The sequence below is a fragment of the Lepisosteus oculatus genome, chromosome 5 (assembly GCF_040954835.1).
Source record: "Lepisosteus oculatus isolate fLepOcu1 chromosome 5, fLepOcu1.hap2, whole genome shotgun sequence".
In the NCBI taxonomy this organism is placed as follows: Eukaryota; Metazoa; Chordata; class Actinopteri; order Semionotiformes; family Lepisosteidae; genus Lepisosteus; species Lepisosteus oculatus.
In genome coordinates this window covers 15,647,927-15,667,500 of record NC_090700.1, presented here as the reverse complement: position 1 = coordinate 15,667,500, position 19,574 = coordinate 15,647,927, and the positions used below count along the sequence as shown (strand labels likewise).

At 39.2% G+C, this 19,574-nt stretch overlaps 1 protein-coding gene and 1 long non-coding RNA gene across 3 annotated transcripts; both read left to right on the top strand.

The window, feature by feature from the left end:
* The first annotated feature begins 4,649 nt into the window (after positions 1-4,649).
* Positions 4,650-10,842, top strand: LOC107076766 (uncharacterized). The gene is made up of 3 exons (XR_001477921.2): positions 4,650-4,829; positions 8,753-8,826; positions 9,306-10,842. It is a non-coding gene; the product is annotated as an uncharacterized lncRNA (long non-coding RNA).
* A 5,395-nt stretch (positions 10,843-16,237) lies between these two features.
* ccna1 (cyclin A1) lies at positions 16,238-19,400 on the top strand. 2 transcript variants are annotated; one of them, XM_015341847.2, is made up of 9 exons: positions 16,238-16,415; positions 16,671-16,849; positions 17,088-17,322; positions 17,880-17,992; positions 18,064-18,287; positions 18,417-18,621; positions 18,744-18,857; positions 18,943-19,076; positions 19,152-19,400. In XM_015341847.2, exons 2-9 carry the CDS (start codon positions 16,685-16,687, stop codon positions 19,201-19,203), a joined length of 1,242 nt encoding a protein of 413 aa, XP_015197333.1. In that variant the 5' UTR covers positions 16,238-16,415; positions 16,671-16,684; the 3' UTR covers positions 19,204-19,400. The 2 variants fall into 2 exon arrangements, with proteins under 2 accessions (XP_015197333.1, XP_015197332.1); XM_015341846.2 differs by having other exon boundaries at positions 16,239-16,415; positions 17,877-17,992.
* Positions 19,401-19,574: the final 174 nt, after the last annotated feature.

Genomic DNA, 19,574 nt, shown 5'->3' with positions numbered 1-19,574 from the left:
GACACTAGACTTTCAGCCCCACTGAACATCTGAAAGATGTACTGAGATGATGTGTAGCATCTAGGGCTCAGAGACAAGGGACTGGCATGTGTACATTGTGCAAAGTGTTGAATGTGTATTTAAAGAATATAGTGCTACCAATGATGACACAACTAGTCTGTGAATTTTTCAGCACTAGCAACAATGATAGCTGGGATTTCCCATAGTTTGCCTACATAAAACATCATTATTATTTTATTTTTGTTGAATTTTTTTGAGATTAGATATGAATCTTCATCAACTCATCTAGGGCAGATGGTCAAAAAGATACACAAAATTCTCAATTAACTTTAGCATATTAAAGTGTAAACCTAGTGAACAGAAGGGAATTGCATGCTGAAAGCCTAATATTTTTGTCAATGTGGTAAGAGCCATTACCACAATTTATAACACTTAAGTCCTGCTCTTACAGTATTTTTTTTTATGTCAGCTTAATGACCTATTGGGCCAAAGATGAATTAAAGAGTAGAAGTGGTATTTCAATTATTGTATGTGAAATGAGACATAATTTGTTATATTGTGTGTGACAGAAGGCTTTCATATTCTTTGCTTAGTCAGAGCCTCTTCATTGTCAGTGTTCACATTCATCTGCTTTTTGCCATCGGTAAAGTAATGCTTTTCAAGTCTGCTAATGGCTCCATTTAAAAAAAGGTTTACAGACAGTGAAATCTCACCATGTAATTAACCGCCTCCAAATCTTCTTCTTTAAATATCAGTGAACATCAGAATTGAGCACTCAGTTTTAATGTGAAGAAATGTTCTGGTAATCAAGTCACAAAAAGCAGCACAATCCACATAATCGAGCACCTAGGGGATAGACCACAGAGCATAGCTCACTGTAGGCTCCTTCATTGTTTTTGAATGTAGTATGAACTGTAGGTCTTCAGATTTCTTTTAACATGGAATCTACAACAGTTTGTAATATATATACTGTACATTTTCAACATGACACACTCAGGAGCCCGAGTTTAATCCTGATATTGGGTGTCTCCTCATGTTCTCCATATGCTCACATAGAATTGCACTGAGAGTTCTAGTTTCCTGCTAAAGCCATACTGGTTGTTTGTTTGGCTGTTCTAATTTTTGTCTTTCTCCAACACCCTGCATGGGATTTGTGCATTGTCAATCCCTCCTTCTGTCCTTCTGGGACAGACCCCGGTTTAGTCTGCTTATCCCTAGGCTAAACAGCTTTATCACAATGAAAGGATGAATATATCCACTCTGGAATAGATGGTTGTTCTGCATCTGGGCTTTATGTCTCCAATTCCTACAGTGCATGATAAGAAAGAAGACCATCGTACATGTACCTCCATAACCATGCTCTCCAAAATTTGAGGACAACCAATAGCATATCTGTATTTACCATCCTTTGAGACCAAATAATCTTGTTGAGATTGCCGTCACCTTCTGACACTTTTGTTTGTTAAAATACAAAAGCCTAGGAACATCCACAATGCTGTACTCTCTTAGCAACACTGTATGGAGAAATTCAATTGTTCAGACCTCCTGTTCTGTTAACAGTCATTCACAGTTTTTGTTGTTTGATTTGTTCTGTGGCACAATGAGTGGGAGGTAACCTAATAATCCAAATTAGGTAACACTGTACTCAGAAATTCAGTAATGCAGTGAGGCTTTGGGAAGCAGATGACACAAGAGAAAAGACACAAATCCCTTTTATAAAAATGACTTTGCAGCTTATTCTTAGGCGCGAAATTTACCGCTTAAACTCAGCTGCCTCCAAGGAGCCACTACCAATAAATCAAGCTAATCAGATGGCAGAGATCCAATTCCTTCCTTCCCACATGATGCACATCTGTTATAGTCCACACACTAGGATAGAATATCCATTTGCTTGAGGATGTAATCTTACCTTTGAATGCTGTATGCAAGCGACCTTCATCTCCTTACTGAGTACATACTGTGCTGTATTGCACAGAAAGATGTGTCAGACAAATAATAATGGCACAATTTAGCTGCTGAATTGAACTATAATGGAATGAACAAAGTTCTTAGTAGATCCGTACTGTATGTACTGATTTTACAGTTCTTTTTATAAGCAGCTGGACAAACAGAATTCAAAGATGTCTCTTTAGAACCTTGCGGTCAGAATACATGTTGTTCATGCTCTGATATCTCACTGAAGATTGTTTTTTTCTTTTTTGCATTTAAAATCTTCCAGTTCTGTTTTTCTTAGGCTGCAATCACTATTTTGTCTGAAAAAAGAAATCAGAGAAATGCATTCAAACACATCAGTCTATTCACAAAGCCTAAACAGATGTTTGTTTTGATGAAAAATCTATTTTTACAGGCTGCTATTATTGGGAATGTCTCTCTTTATAATGTACTGATAATCAGTTACCATTTGAAAGCACCAGCAAGAACCCAGTAAAGTTTATAGAAGTGTAATGGACACATGCTTCTTACAGTATGTGAGGTATGCCAGTCAATCATTTTCAGAAAACTGCTTGTTAGTATGACTAACAGCAGCCTGGAGCCAGTCCTGGAAGCACAGGACACAAGGTAGGGGAACAGACCCCCACGGACACAATTTAAAGACACCCCAGTCCTGAAAACACCAAAGAACTCTAACATTAGCTGCTGTACCACCATGCTGCCTTTATGAGGCATCTATATATGTTATATATTTTCACATTAAATTGGCTCTGGTCTTCTGCTTGAAACAGTGGTGGAAAAATACACCCTTGCTGGCACTGCGTGGTTTCCTGTAGCCTTTAATGACTCATAATGTTCTAGTACTGCCAGAACCGCTTATCAACAGGTAAGCCAGAAGATGCTAAATCATTCCATTTAAATACACAAGTAAAAGGTCTGTGCTACAGAATGGAATGGAAAGTAGTGTGTGCTTTGTTTTTTTTCAGTGATTATGTATGCAGGCCATTATGACATTGTTTACACTTTTTTCAGGCATTGATCCTGTCCAGGACTTTTTCTTTTTTTAAATCACAGCAGAAGGGATATACTAAGGTTCATAAAGTTAATGTTTTAGGTCCTGTCTCTGGGAAATTAAATTGAAAGTTAATTTTCCCAGGATGTATTTTAATAATAATAATAATAATAATAATAATAATAATTGCTTACACTTATATAGCGCTTTTCTGGACACTCCACTCAAAGCGCTTTACATGTAATGGGGACTCCCCTTCACCACCACCAATGTGCAGCATCCACCTGGATGATGCGACGGCAGCCATAGTGCGCCAAAACGCTCACCACACATCAGCTATCATTTGGGAGGAGAGCAGAGTAATGAAGTCAATTCATAGAGGGGGATTATTAGGAGGCCATGATTGGTAAGGGCCAAATGGGAAATTTGGCCAGAACGCCGGGGTTACACTCCTACTCTTTTCGAGAAACGCCCTGAGATTTTTAATGACCACAGAGAGTCAGGACCTCGGTTTTACGTCTCATCCGAAGGACGGCGCTTTTTTACAGTATAGTGTCCCCGTCACTATGCTGGGGCATTTGGACCTACATGGACCGCAGGGTGAGCGCCCCCTGCTGGCCCCACTAACACCTCTTCCAGCAACAACCTTAGTTTTTCCCAAGAGGTCTCCCATCCAGGTACTGACCAGGCTCACACCAGCTTAGCGTCAGTGGGTTGCCAGTTGTGAGTTGCAGGATGATATGGCTATTTTGATGGTCTGTTTACTATTCCCTCCAACTGTTCTGCTCAGTCAAAGAATAAAGGTTTTCAGTTTTTCAGCCAATTCAGTGATTGTTTCTCAGGCTTTGTCAGTTTGCTCTTAAGCACTCTGTCCAGTAAGGTACATTGTATGTTTAGAAACTCCAGTTGATCCAAAAGTCCACTGCTCTTGAAGCTTTGTTGGAGTCCTAAGCCCAAACCTAGGACCTTGAGCCATTACCTGTACTAGCGTTGGGATTCTTACATGTTTGCTGTTGGAGCATAATATTTGCTCATCTAATAAAAAACTCAGCACAGAGCTATTTTGTAATAATTTTGTAAGTTTGTAATTCTGCAAGACATTTAGTAGAATATTAAAGGTCGCCCTGTTCTCACCTCTTACCTCTTGCTAGATGAGATCTCTAATCTTGGCCTCTCTCAGAAACAGTAAGAGGTTTGGTTGGATGGTCTGAATGAAACTAATAAGATGCTGGCACTATGTTGAGAGATGCTGTCACTCTTCACTCCATCGATTGGCAAGTTTGAATCCTGGTCTAACTAGCATATCACTCAACCTCAGGATATCACCAACCATTTAAATCACAATGAGCAGTAAAGGTGTTAGATTCTAAAGTTCAGCTGAGTTTCCTACTTTCCTCCCTTTCTTCAAATAGCAGTCAACAGAAGGGAAGTGATTTAACAAGATGAGATGTGAAATAAAATCACACAGGTATTTTACACTTATTTTAACTGCCAATGAATTAAGTATACCAAAAGCTCAATAATAAAACACCTCTCCTATTATCTAGAAAGGTAGGCATAAGGAAGCAGGGGACAGCTGTCTTCTGGTTTTGTGTTTTAATAGATATCCTTCCCTGCCTCCTGAGCCCTCCTCTACAACAACAAAAATAAACCACAGGCTTGTATCCTGTGGGATCCTGCAGCCAGTGTGCCAGCCTCAAAAATAATCTTGTTGACAAGCACAGCAGCCAGCACACAGAAAGCAACAGCAGCTGCAACTGGAACCTGACCAGCAGGAAAGAATAGCAGGTGAAGAGTGTGGAACTATGCACCCCAGAAGGGAAAGTGGTTAATTTCTCCAGAGAGCAGTCTTCAAGATTTGGACTTCCTCCTCTATGCGATACTGGTAATTTATAATCAGCCTCAGCTTGTGTCACCAGGAAGACTGTTGTCTTTTTTATTATCCGTTCAAGAGTCATTTTCAAGGTTAACTGGTTAAAAAAAGGAAATGGGCATTTTACTAACAACATTTACATAATTCAATCCCCTTGTCTGTGGAAAATAAATGTCATAATTACAAGCACATATCGCTGAAAGAATTAGAGGGCTTTTATATTCCCCCTAGAGATTTGCTCTCACATTGTGTTGCTTATCTGTCTGACAAAAGTGAGTTACTTTGGACCCGGATATGAAGTGTTGCATGATATGTTTTTTTTCTCAGCAGGCCTGAAATCCCAACAATTTTTTACACTTTAGCTAGTACAGAAATGTTGCACTTTGAGGTCTGATTACTGTTATTTACCTCTTATAATTTTCTCTTGATGTTTCTAATCTCCAAATGTCAAATTTTAAAGGTTTTATGAAAAAAGGGGCTTCACCAAGGGGTCGAATTATCATTTGGTTTTCAGCTGGATTTTCCTGTCTCTTATGGATATGAAATTCTGTTCTCCATGAAGGAGAGAGTCTCTTGGTGACAAATGTGGAAGAATGTAGTTAAAATCTTTCACATTTTAAATATCATCCACTATGAATGTTTTTTAAATCAAGGGAAATCTCTTATCCAAACTCAGTTGAACGATTGCCAGTCCACAAAGGAATTCATTAAAGAGAACTATGATAATTAGCCAATTACACAGTCTTTTGTGTTCTGTGAATCTGTAAGAGCTGACGAAAAATGTAGGGGTGCATTATTGTTTTTACCTAAATCTTTCTGTGACACTTTTATGATCATCCAAATGTGTGAAACAAGAAAGTCATCCTTTAAAGTGTCATCCTTTAATGTTATAGCAGATTATCCTCCTCATCTGCTGCTCTTTGTAGCTTCATAATATTGAAGTTTGTAAATATCATTCCAAGAAGGGCAGAACAATTTTAATTGTGCCTTTAATTTTAAATCTATATATATGTATGTCCGAAGTGATGTAAAGGAACAATGACACACCACTTGCCAGGGCTGGAGGTGTGTAGGGCATCATCAGAGTTTTGATTTTCCCCTTGGCCAGGTGCCACCATTGATTACCAGGTTAATTTGGGGGTTCCAAGGGTCAACTAATTCCATACTATTGACTGTCCAGGTGCATAAGCACAGTTGAATTGATTCCTTCTTATATGTCATTCAGCCAATTTGTGTGATTGACGAGACAGGAGCTTCTGCAGAGGCCAATTATTTAAAAGAAATAAATAATAGTATCATCACAAGGTCATAAAGTCTATGTCAAGTTCTAAAGAAATAAATGCCCTTATTCCAGCACAATCACTGAAGCATACACCAAATAATACCAGTCCATTGTCTAAGGGTTACAAATGACCCTCACCAAAGGTAATAAGGTGACTTTCAAACCTTTTTGCTTCACTCCACTGCAAAATTAGTTTTTTTATTTATTTTTATTGCCCCAGCTAAATGCTTGTTAATTTTCCAAAAGGGTGTATGCAGTTTTTGAACATGTTTCTTGAAAGATAACCTTTTTTAAAAGCAAATGGAGTAACAAAAGTGGGGTAGGGTTAGGGTTAGAGCCAAATAACTTTTCATTTCACCTGCTCTATTTCCCTGACACTACTTCATGAAAAGCTATAAAACATCACAGTCAGCTTATTCGTTTGTTTATGAATCTCTTATTTGCCCCATCACCTCTTCTTTTAGGCTTCTTTCTGTGGTTAGTTTGGTTAATTCTTTACTTTGCTTGGTAAATCCTAAATTCCTAATCCTGTGACTAGGAAATTGGCCCCCAGCCAAGCAAACTAAGCCAAAAAACTCTTCATACCTAACCTTTCAATAAACATTCATAAGGCTTTTTCTGTTTAGGTTTTGTTCTTCTTTGTGAATTTGGATTTAAATAAAAAAAAAACACTTGTCAGGCTAATGCGCAGAATGACTCTCCTCACCTTATTGCAAAGTGGGCAAGCGTGGGAGTTTGAGTGAGGGATGGCATCACCTTCCATTTTTCAAAACTATCGGCCTACTAAAAAAAAAACTGAAGCAGTACATCTCAGGACTGCTGTACGATCACCCTGGTAAACAATTACCAGCTGGTGTAATACTTTTAAATTGGCACTTCAGTCTGAACACTTTGGAGTGAACAATCAGGGAATGTTTTAATAAACAGCATAAATAGCAGCTGATGATTGAAAATGTTTATCTTTTGGACGTCTTGAGTGTTCCTTATCTCAGAAACTTGCTTGTTTGAAGTGTATTTCCTGGTATGCCTAAATACCTTTAAGCAACTTGCCTGAACAAAAACATGTTCAATCGCAATGGATAAGTAAATATAGATAGCGTCTTTGACAGTAGCATTGCTTGGGCTCTTTTGTTGTTGTTGCTATTTTCTGGAGGACAGACACATAGACGGCAACTTTAAATTAGTGATATGCTGTTCCATAATATGTTTAGTGTTGAATACAAGAGATGACTTGTTGGTAGGAGGTAGTTTGTATACTTAAAAGTTAGGCAAACACATCGGCTTTGCTAGGAGTGTGATTTCAGGGCAGCAACCCAACTGACAACTGCACATAAATAAACAAGGCTCATTAATAGTGGCATGCATGAAGCTTTATATCTGGCATGTACAGGCAGACAATGATTAAGGATGAATTTGATGTTTTTCTGCAGTGTGATTCAGATGTGTGTCACATGGTTATGGATAAGGAAGCATGTCTTCTGCCACTTATTTCAGATAGTTATTCATGCATTAAATCCAATCTGCATTTATACTCATGTAGAAAAGGGAATAGTGACCAAATAGAGTACACAGTCAGTACTGGAATGTAATTCTTGTGTTTCTGTTCTGATTTGGTAAATTTGCAAATTTGAAAATGATTATGTTCAAGCAAGTATTGTATTGGTATGTAAATGATATAATTTGCCATTAATTATTCACAATTCATACAGGTGAGTTGACTTTGGAGTTATTTTAAAATATATCGATCTTTAAACAATAAATCAGGTGGGGTTTTTTATTTGCAAAACTAAACCCTTTTAAAGGATTCAAATGGCTGAATAAATGTTTCATTTAGAAAAATAGTTTTTAAAATCAATAGTATGTCTAGGCAAAATAATTTTAAAAAATCATCAGTTGAGAGATCTTTATATAGGGCATATATCTGTATCATCTTCAATGGCAAGGCATGGTGGCTTGCTACAGACTCCACAACCCTTTGTGTTATTAAATACCTGTTCTCTATTCGACCTCTTCTTAGAGTCTGCTGTGTACAAGGGGAAAGAGAACAGAGTTTGCAGTTTACAAGTCCAAAGATATACTGATAGGCTAACTAGCTTCTCAGAAAATTGGAGCTGGTGAGTGTCTGTCTGTGTGTGTCCTGTGATAGACTGGTATCCCATCCAGGGTGTATTCTGCATTACTCCCATTGCATGCTAGGATAGGCTTTGGCTCCCCTGCAAACTTGAATTTGGTTAGAATATGGATGGATGGAATACAATAAAAATAAACTAAATGTTGCTGTTGGATTTGATTAAATTAAGAGTTAGTGTTCCTCTTTTTTTAAAAAAAGGAGGTCAAGATGCAAAACATCCAGCAATAAGTCATGTATATAAACTGAATGTAAATGGCTTTGAATGTAAGATGGATAATTTAATATGGAATTCAACAGCGAGTCAGTATAGAGAAGCTAAAACAGTAGTAACAGTATGTACTTCTAAATTTAAGATGTGGATCACTTATGACACTTCTCATTGCTTTGTTTCTCTGTGTCTCAGACTCGTACATTTTCAGAAGCACACCTTTCTGTGTCTGCGTGGGATGAATTTCAATGGGCAGAACATATTACAAGCCACTGAGGCACTGAAGATGATTTATGATTTATGTGTCATTTCAGATGATGAAGGATTTCCCTTGTTTGTGCAGAAATCAAGGGAGGACAATCGAGTACTGAGACTGGGGCATACTGAAGTAAGGCTAAATTACTCAGTCTGTTTAAATTACTTTCTCAGATTGATTTGTCCAAATTGATCGATTTAGACTTGGACTTGTTTTTAAAAAAATCAAACAAAGGTTGAAAGATTTTCTTTAAAGCAGAAGAATAAGGGAGTGATTTTAAAGGAAAGAAAGACAATGCTCAAGAATTATTCCGTGATTTTGGATACAGACCATGTCCTTTGGTGAAACCCAGCCAATAAAATCCCAAAAGGCTAAATGAAACCCAAAAAAGCTTCAAGTTTATCAACTTGTCAGCCTAAGAGACAATGTGATCTGCTACCTCAGACCCTGCCAAAGTTCTTTGTAGATGCATAAAAGAGCATTTATTTTAAAATAATGAGCTCTGCAGTGCAATGATTGGAGAGCATTGTTTGTTTTTTTCCAATGAACAGTTAAAAGGACCTGAAACACATGACTGCTCTGCCTCTGAATACAATATCACTCTATTGCAGGGCCACAGAGCGATGGACAGTTGCGGCTGACAGCTCACACCTTGCCAGCACATCACCGGGAGGAAACCAGAGTACCTCAAGAAAACCCACACAAACACCGGGAGAACATGCACAGCCATCCGAGGCTGGAATCAAACTCAGGAGTTGTTCAAAATGTGATCAAAATGTGTTCCAAAACTTAGGTAACTATGAGAAACATCTTCCACATACAACAATGTACGCATTTGGGTAGGGTAACTATGAGAAACATCTTCCACATACCACAATGTAAGCATTTGGGTAGGGGAAAAATAAATCACTTGTATTATTACATTTCAAGAACAGGCTGATTAGCTTTTTTAGGAGGCTGCCAAAATTCAGTTTAATGTAATCTGTAGCCTGCAGACCAAATGAAAAGATGGTTAGAAAATCAGGAAATATTCTTTATGTTGATGGTTGAATGTAACCCGTCATGACTTTCTCTTTCAGTCACAGCAATCAATTAATGTGACTCCAGATTATGTTAAATTTGAGTCTTTAGAATGAGATGGCATACAAATGTTCAGATAACGAATACATTTCATTTAACAAGATAAATGTGCTTACAACACTTACACTGCTTACAATTTAGAAAATGTATGTCCAAGCTTGACTTGTTTTTTTCTTGGAGCCATACAATACATAGCGCAGGCAAAATATGAATGGTGGTGTTACTGTTTTCCTTATGCAAGGTAGCAGTATGATACAACATAGTTTAGATAAGAATAACAGTCTTGGTCCATCAGGTTACAGCCCCTACCTGATACAGAATCTGTAATAGGGAGTATCAGGAGCTGAATAAATCCACAGGGATCATGCAAGGACAGGTCTCACTCATCCAGTAGGGATTATACACAGTGACTGGCCAAGCCTATTTTCATGTTTGTTCTCTGCAGGCAGAGTGAGTTTACTGTATGCTTCATCATCCACCATAACATGTGCCTGCAGTATCAAGACTTTTCAGGAGGGGCTATTCCTGTCTGTGCCAGCTGTCCAGACAAGGGTCATTTGCATGAAAGACCTTGCCTCTGCTGAAATGTCCTATGCAGAGAGGGATGCGGCTCAGTGCTTTTATTTCTCTTGGATTGAAATTGCACTGTTTTGCACAAAAATTCTCCAATAATTGAAAATGTACTGTCTTCTTGACTTCCAGGGCACAGCGCTTTTGTGTCTCTCATTAAGATTCAGCCATAGAAACAAAGTCATAAAATATTAAGTTCTGAGCATTCCTGTCTGACCATGTCTGCAAATCGGAACAGTAGGAGAATACAAACAACCGATGCCAGCATACTGTTAAGTGTAGGCTGTCTGTGTGCTAAGCTGGTATAAAGTAAGCTACAGTATAATGTACATTTCATAAAAGCAATTGTGTATGTCTCTTTTGTGCCATCCTCTTCAGTCATCAGGAGGTAAAGTGCTGAACAGTCCTTTTAAAACACTTGCAAATGGAAAACAAGACTTGTGCAAGATTTATAGTCTGTAAAAAGCCACGGGCAATAAAGTTTCTGAAAAAAAATAATCTAATACCAGAAATTTTGGATTGGTTGGCTGATTTCCCAGAAAAATGGGGCCCCAGTTTGCATTTACTTCTTTTTGTTAATAATGACCTTTCAGTTAGAATGAAAGGCACCTGTAATAGCCTGACTAACAATATTCTCTGATTTCTATAGAAGATAGGTTTTTCATTCATTTTCACTCACAAAAGGAGTTAGAGAGAATAAAAACAATCAAACTTTCAATCTGTAGATCTGTCAAAGTACTGTTTTAGTGCTTATTCGATAGTAGTTTAAAATTACACAGGGAAGTTGAAAGATGAACAGTGGTCCACCTTAAATAATAATCTCCTTGGTACCCCATCATCAGAAACATTTCTTTACATCACTTTATGAACCTCTTTTTTAATAAGACAAATAAAAAAGAGAAGCTTAGATATAAACATACTGCATAGGGCTTGAAGTGAGCCCAGTCTTCAGGGCAGAAGCGGGTGGGGGGGAGGGTGGAGATGGAGATAGACTGCCACAGAGAGTCTGGTACTGACCAGGAGAGTAATAAGCCAGTTGGAGCTGTGCTGGAGTCTTTGGCTTGGCAGCGTGCAGAACAAGTCGCCACACATGCCTCCACATCTGCCCTCATAGATGGCCACCAGTCTGGATGAATAGCCCCAGTTTAACACTTCTGGCTTGACCTTTTGGGGCACAAAGTGTTAACCCGGTGGGAGCATCAGGAGGAAACAGGGCTAGAGACTAGGGAACCCTGGGAGCACAGATCCTCGACAAGGTGTCAAGTCCTGTTCTTCGTTCCAAGGAGAAGAACGGGGCCCAATGCGCTTGCCAATGGTTGCATTGTAGTTTCTGAAAAAATAATTAATCTAATACCAGAAACCTTTGATTGCTTGGCTGATGTACTGTAGGTTTTAATAGTCCGTGAAGACCAAGAAAGGTTGCAAGGCTCCCCGTAGGAGGTGTCTCCACTCTTTTGAGGCTCATCTTGACTGCCAGCAGTTCTCAGTCGCCCAAGTCATAATTGTGCTCCACCAGAGTTTCCAGGACAAGGCACACAGATGGATCTTGGGTGGCAATCCAAAATTTTGAGACAGGGCTGCACACACTCTCATATCAGATACATCTACTTCCATCTCAAAGGGTAATGAGGATCCAACTGGTGAAGGATTGGGGCTGTGGTGAAGTGGCACAGTTTTCTTGCAGGCCTCTTATGTGTCAGGGCTCCAACTGCCCTGGCCAGGCCCCATTCCTGGTGAGAGTTATGATAGGGGATTTTGTTTTGGAAGACGGCCGGAACATTGCACAGGCCAAAAGGCAGTACTAGGTGTTCTTAATGCCCTGCTTTGGTATTGAAAGACGTCTTTCACTTGTTGCCTTCCCACGAGGTGTGGATCAGGTTGTGCCCCTCAGATCTACTGTATTTTAGTAATGATGGAGGACTTGCTGGCCCTCTTCAGCAGCGATGGAATCAGAGGTAAACAGTACCAGTTCTTCTTCATGATTTTGTTTAGTTCCATGTTATCAATACAGGGCAGAAGAGGTCCATCCTTCTTTGGCAAGACGAAGAAACTGGCTCCATTGGGGAAGAGAATGAGGGAATGAAGCATGTATGGAGGTTTTCCTACATTTACTGTATATTTCAGAGGCTGACAGACAGACCCAAAGTGATGTGGTCAATTGAGCCATCAGAGATGGATGAGGCAGGACAAAGCCAGAGGGGTGGAAGTTAACCCAGCCTTTAGGGAAAAAAACAAATAGGGGTAGGGGCTGCACTGCTGTGAGAGATCAGCTCCAGTGGTCGGGACACAGGTTGCTGATAGGCAGAGCAGGTTCATGACTAACTGAAATTCTTCAAGGAGGATTGAGGTTGAGTATTCCACTGTGACACGGGTTAGTACTGTTTAATGAACTGCCTAGGTCTGAGGATTGCTCAATGGTAGAGCACTGGATCAGTGGCAAAACAGTGGCAAACCCATTGGATTGAGCACATGTTAATTTGGTTGGAGGGGGCCAGATCACCCTGAGTGAGTCCGAGCAGCCCCGGGTGGAATGTGGCTCATCGTGGGAATGTGTTCAGTTTTTGAGGAAGCCAACGACTGTGAGCTCTCACCCACCAGGGAATAATACATACTGTACCTTCAGCATAAGAAATGTGTCCTACTCTTCTATTGCACGTACAGTAGTTAATAGTAACATCTGTTTAGTATTCAAAATTCTAAATAAGACCACCTAATATTTTCTACAATATTGTGTATTATAGAAAATAAATTCACCCTACCCCACCTCTGAAAAGTGATTGATTGTTGCATAGCATTAGGATTCTGCAGCAAATGATAACGTTCTACTGGGTAAGCAGTAAATCCAACGGATTTATTCATATTTTGAAAAAAAAACGCATTCTATGTCACTGCTCTGCTCCTGCAGAACAGATTTTTTAATCATTCTACATCTCTAATCTATGTGAACAGTCACTGATGACTAGTTTGTGTTTCAAAGCATAAGTAAATCTCCCATAATTCCATTCCATTATCCCTTGCAACTATTAAAAACACATGTTCAGTGATCTCTCAGCCTGAGATGAACTCTGATTAACATCTATTGGCATATCACAAATAAATTAAGCGTCTAGGTTTCTTGGACTGAGATCAGGGACAGAAGAGTGCTCTCAGTCAAAAACAGACTATGAAGAATCAATACATGTGTACTCACATAGCTACTCAGGAATTTTCATTTATTTTTTAAAACAAAATCTGTGTATTCATATAAGTGTTGTTACTGTGTTTGGTTACCTGTTTAGCCAACATGGTGAGTCATGGTAAATGGTGTTATTAATCTCTTAATTCTGCAGTAAAATTGAATGTGGTTGGACATTTATTAGCCATATGCAGTAAATACTTACAGAAAATGTATTGGATTCTGATTTACCAATTTTGATATTCAATGAAAGTTACAGATCATATGTTCATCATCACTTGATCTTGGACTACCTAAAGTAAGTGTAATATGCTGAATTTATTCTAAGTCCATTATAAAACTACCTCTGTCATTTTCCATCCTGTTTTTAACTACTTAAAAAGGTGTGTGCAATTATTTACAATTAGACATTGAATCTTGAATGGTCAGAGAGAACAATCACCTGTATATATGATTTCCATATGTTTCTCAAACGTGAGTTTCTTGAGCAGATTACTATTTAAAGGGTTAAATAATTATAGGGATTTATTATTTGTAGATTATTCTGTTCCCAGTCATTTGGTCAGTACATTGGGTGTAGAAAGATGTACAGTTTTTACAGGCATAGAGAGAAATACTTATACTTAGCCTTATCTATCTTCATTGAATCTGGTTTACCCATGATTTATTATAGTGCCAAGGAACATGTTTTGCATTTTATTTTTCATTGATGGCCTTTAATATAATAGATCATTACCATTTAATCTTCATTCATAACGTCTTGCCTTTTCTCTGCTGTACGTTGATCGCACTGAACTTGAATATCAGTACTTCATTATTTCTTACACATATTAAATCAGTAGCCCTTGCTGCTACACTAAGCAGTACTGAAACACATTTACAGTATAAAGACTAATTATTCAGTCATGATAAAAAATGTTGTAGGGAAGATTAAACAACAAAAGAATGCACAGCCAAGAACATTAGATAGAATATTAACAGAACATCACCAACAATGGTTAAAGCTTCCCTGTTAATGGAAAAACACAGAGACAACACCATTGTTTTAGACTGTGTGACATTAATAATGGCTTTGTTGAATCCTGAAACTGACACAACAAACCAAAAATAAATACTTTTTGTTTTCTTAAAACTCAACCTATTGAGACAAACCTTCTAAATGACAAATCGCTTACAATACGAACATTGAAAATGAAAAGTCATGTCTTAAGTCATGATCATCACACCTGAAGAAGGCCCCACGGCCAAAACGTTGTTTTCTTTCTTCTTTTTTTCAACATGGAATAAACCTACTACTTGAATCATTACAATATGTTCAATAAATGTGTTTATGTATAACTACAGAGGTTCCTGCATCAAAAATAACGATCATGACTCTATTAAAAACACAAAATATTAAAATTGTCTTAATGTCCTACAAGCATTTCAGAAAGCAAAAACTTACTTTCCTTCATTTAATAATAATGTACAAAAAGTATATAAACACAAACACTTTCTTTATTTCATATCATCAGTACACATGCATGAAAAAATAACCTAACTTCTAAATTGCTAAGTCACAATGCAACTTAGTAGGCTAATAGATTGATTTAATATAGACGAGACGATTACTGCTTCCCTGTATCATTTATTACCTGCTTTGCTACATTACAGTTTATAAACATTTTTGTGTACAAAATAAATCCAATGCAGAAGTTAAAATTGATTTTGAAAGTAACAGCTGTATTATAGATTCCATCCAACGATTTTCAAACCATGGCTTCCGATTCAGGGTCACAGGGGAGCCTGCATGGAACGCCAGTCCACCAAAGGACAGCCACAACCACACACTCAGACCAGGGTCATTTCTCCCAGAAATTAACCTGCCAGTACTCTATTTTTCTGGACAGAGGGAGGAAACTGGAGCACCCAGAGGACTCCCACATGAACTTGGGGAGAACATGCAAACACTGTGCAGACAGCACCCCAGGTCGTCCGGAGTTTAACCCAGGGCCCCAGGGCTGTTAAACACCCTGCACCGCTAACCCACTGCACCGGCCTGGCGTCCTGTTAGATATTTCTGAAAGTTAAATGCATCTTTTTATCTGTTCACCCTTCTGCCTCAAACAAGCTCTTGACTGCTTTCTATCCATGCAGATCATCTAAAATTATATTATATGACAGGCATTAAAGGAGGCATATGGAAATACTAGATGTGTACTGCACCAAAAAAATCACCAACCGCTATAAAGCTGGCATTTAGAAACCTAGAGGAAAGAGTCAAAGCTAAAAATTATCCAGAGCAGCAGTGCAGAAATTCTTCACACATGGCTTAGAAATCAGACATTACTGAGAGAAGAGTTTGCCGAGAAAATAACTATACAGACCCTCTTTTTGTGTGCAATGTTTATTTAAATCAGTACAAGAACAAATGTCATGTGTGCATTCCAATTAAACTGATATAACTGATTTATAAATCAGTATTTTAAGCATTTTTTTTTGGTCTAAAGAAATAAAGCGGGCATACAGTTTCAACTGAAGTGTCGCCATAGAGATAAAACACCATCACCTGTAATTTCTATCAGCTGGACAATGAAGGAGACGCACAATCATGCAGGTGAAAGCTTCTTCTGTTGCTGTGGTGACGTCTCACGTGTCTGATAGTTGGACTTTGATTGGTCGAAACCTTCGAAAGCGGTCTGATTGAAAATAATTACTATGTGTCACTGATGGACCCACAACAGCTGAGTGTACAACATGAGCTGATAATTACGCTTAATTTGAATTCAGGTTAATTTTATGAGAACTATATATAGTCGAAGTGACGCCAACTTCCTTAAGGGAGGATTTTAATGTAAAGTAGAAATATACTCTGTGGCTGCAGGGCGTGCATTATCTGGATTACGCGAATTAAAAGGTTTGAGAGGTTTAATTTTAATTTTCGCTCTGTGCTACTTCTAATGCGAGATGTTCATAACTTCTGAAGGCGACCGTGTTGTTTTAGTGGTGAGCCTATTTGTACGCGAAAACGTACGTGGTATATTGGCTTCCTAATTTACTGGCTAACAACTTGCCACACGGGCACGGTAAAAAGCAATCCAAGTAGAATGACATGCATGGCATCTTTAGAAACTAACGTAGTTATCCTAATTTTACTTTTCTTGCACCTAAGCTGATCATCTGGAGATGAGTTATTTCCTGGTTGGGGGCTGCAGGAACAAGGAGAACCTGGCTCCTATAGTACAGAACTTCATGGAAGTACCTCGCTCACAGTGGGATTTGAGGCCGAAACAAAGGGCTGTACTAGGATCTCTAAGTGAAAATGATCAGCACAGCAGATCATTTGGTCAGGTGAGAGGTTTTTAATGTATAACTTCAGCTGCCTTGGGTCTTTATGCACTTCATAAATCAATCTCCTAAATTGGCCAAGGCCCTGTAAGAGATTGCATATTTTGGCTGTCTGATTTAAGATTAATCCTAAAACAGTTTAAATGTAAATGTGTACCTAGCATTTGCATTCTGCTCTTGGTCTCATCCTAGCTGGCTTGATGTGCCCTGGCAATAACTTGTATTACTTAACCCTTTTAAGGGCACTCTGCACTCCAAGAATGGATCGCTTTGGGATAATGCATTCCCTTCATCCCAGAAGATGGCTTTTCCTACTTGTCCCTCTACATCAAACTTTGAAATCTATGTGGAGGAACCTGATGCGATTGTCCAGTCTGTCCCCAGCACACGACTGTCTGAAGAACCACCGCTGCAATATGAAGAGTCCTCCATGTTGGAGCACAGAGAGTTCTGCCTCTTCTTGGACCTTAGTTCGGGTAAGTAGTCTCAGCTACAACAGAACTGAAGATGGCTCCCCTATATTCAGAGTGGAAGTGCAACATGTTCTTGTGCAGAGCTATGATTGGAAAATGGCATCTCAAGTCTAGCTCTGCTTCATTTTATGTTGAGCATCTTTTAAGGTGGCAGGGCCCACTAGATCATGTATTCAAAGGACTTATGGTTTTACATGCTTTTGTCTCAATGACTGCCATTAAGTGAAACTATCCAGTTTCACTTCATTCCTAAAGTGAAGTATCCATCTATGTACAACACATCTAGGGTTTAAGTAAATTTACAAAGAATAATGGTTTGTGTTTCTGTGGTTCACCACACTGGATCTTTTTGTTGGAGTACTTATTTTCTTTAAATATGATTCATGCACTTGGCCTCACTTGTGCTGATTGCTGGCCATTTAGTAAATATGCAGTTGATTTTTATGCATGAACATCTTATTACCACTAATGATAACTGCAATGGACTAGTCAATATAATTACCCACTTGTAATGTTGCACAGTCACTACACTAGGTACTGTTACCTGCTTTACTCAGCAGGGTCATGCCAGGATGCATCCATGCAATCTCAACCAGAGGATGAAGAGCCCTTGCCACCTCCAGATTCGCTCGAATATGTGAAGGACATCTATTGCCACTTGAGGGAGAGTGAGGTGGGTTCTTCATAATTGGTACCCCCCTCAGGAAATGGGTGCTTATCCCTAACAAGCTCTGTAACCTTCAGGTCAAGTGCAGACCCAAGCCTGGGTACATGAAGAAACAACCGGACATTACCAACAGCATGCGCGTTATCTTGGTGGACTGGCTGGTTGAAGTTGGGGAGGAGTATAAACTGTGCCTGGAGACTCTCTACCTGACTGTGAACTACCTGGACAGATTTCTCTCCTGCATGTCTGTCTTGCGAGAGAAGTTGCAGTTAGTGGGGACAGCAGCTGCTCTTCTTGCGTCGTAAGTACAGGGCTCTTGGGAACCTACCTGCTCATTGATGAATTCCAGGCTGAGTAGATGAGCACCTTTTTAAACTAAAGATGGAGAGTTTAGAGGTGTTCATTCCTAATGCGCCCCTGCATTTTCTAGGAAATATGAAGAGATCTACCCCCCAGAGACTGACGAGTTTATCTACATCACCGATGAAGCCTACACAAAGAAGCAGCTGCTACGGATGGAGCACTTGTTTCTCAGGGTCCTAGGCTTTGATATGACTGTACCTACAACTTATCAATTCTTGAGGCAGTTCCTGACTATTGAAGCAGTCTGTAGTAGAACAGAAAACCTTGCCCTAGTAAGTACACTTGGCAATTTGGCTTTTAAAACCAAAGCCCTTGTGCAGATCTGGCACTTCGCCAAAAGATTGGGTGAGGGGTAACCAGTTAATGTTTCTCAAACCCAGTTCTTTGCTTCCAGTATGTATCTGAACTAAGCCTGCTGGATGTGGACCCTTTTCTAAAGCATCTCCCATCTAAGGTTGCTGCAGCTGCATACTGTCTTGCAAACTACACACTTAATGGGAGACTGTGGGTAAGCTCCTCTCTTATACTTGTATAGCTAAGCATTCTAAAGCCTTCTCTGTGGCCGGCTAAATGAAGCTTCTTGTCTCAAACAGCCTGAATCTCTCTGTGCTTTCACTGGTTACTCTGTACATGAAATTGCACCTTGCCTGCAAGATCTTCACAAGGTGTATCTTGGTGCAGCTGATCGACCACAACAGGCCATGAGAGTAAAGTACAAGAGCTCTAAGTAGGTGAACTTTTTTTTTTAAACCACTCCTGATTTGTGACATGATCTGTAGTAATGATTTATCCTCCTTTGCAGGTACTGTGGTGTATCTTTAATAAGCCCTCCAGACTCCCTCCCAGTGCATTAAAGGATTCCACTAGCCCTCCCCGGAATGGATCATGTGAACAAATGGCACTTAACTTGGCTAAAGTTGATTTTGTACCCTTGGGACTCCAGGAGATGACCTGCAAGTGCCTCAGAACTTTTAATCTTTTTATTTTTTTACAATGTTTATGATGGTTCTGAGATGGCTGTCAAATGAACAATAAAATTTTATCCTAAGTACCTTCTGCTTGCTTTTTGAACTCCTTCACTGAGTACCCTTACCTGCTTTAAGCTTATGTGCTTAAGCATTAATGGAAGGCAACTACATTCTTTGCCATTTTCCTTGTATCCCTTACAGTAGGCTGCCATTAACCCCCCTCTCCCTGATACTTCAAATTAAAAGGGGCTTTCAGC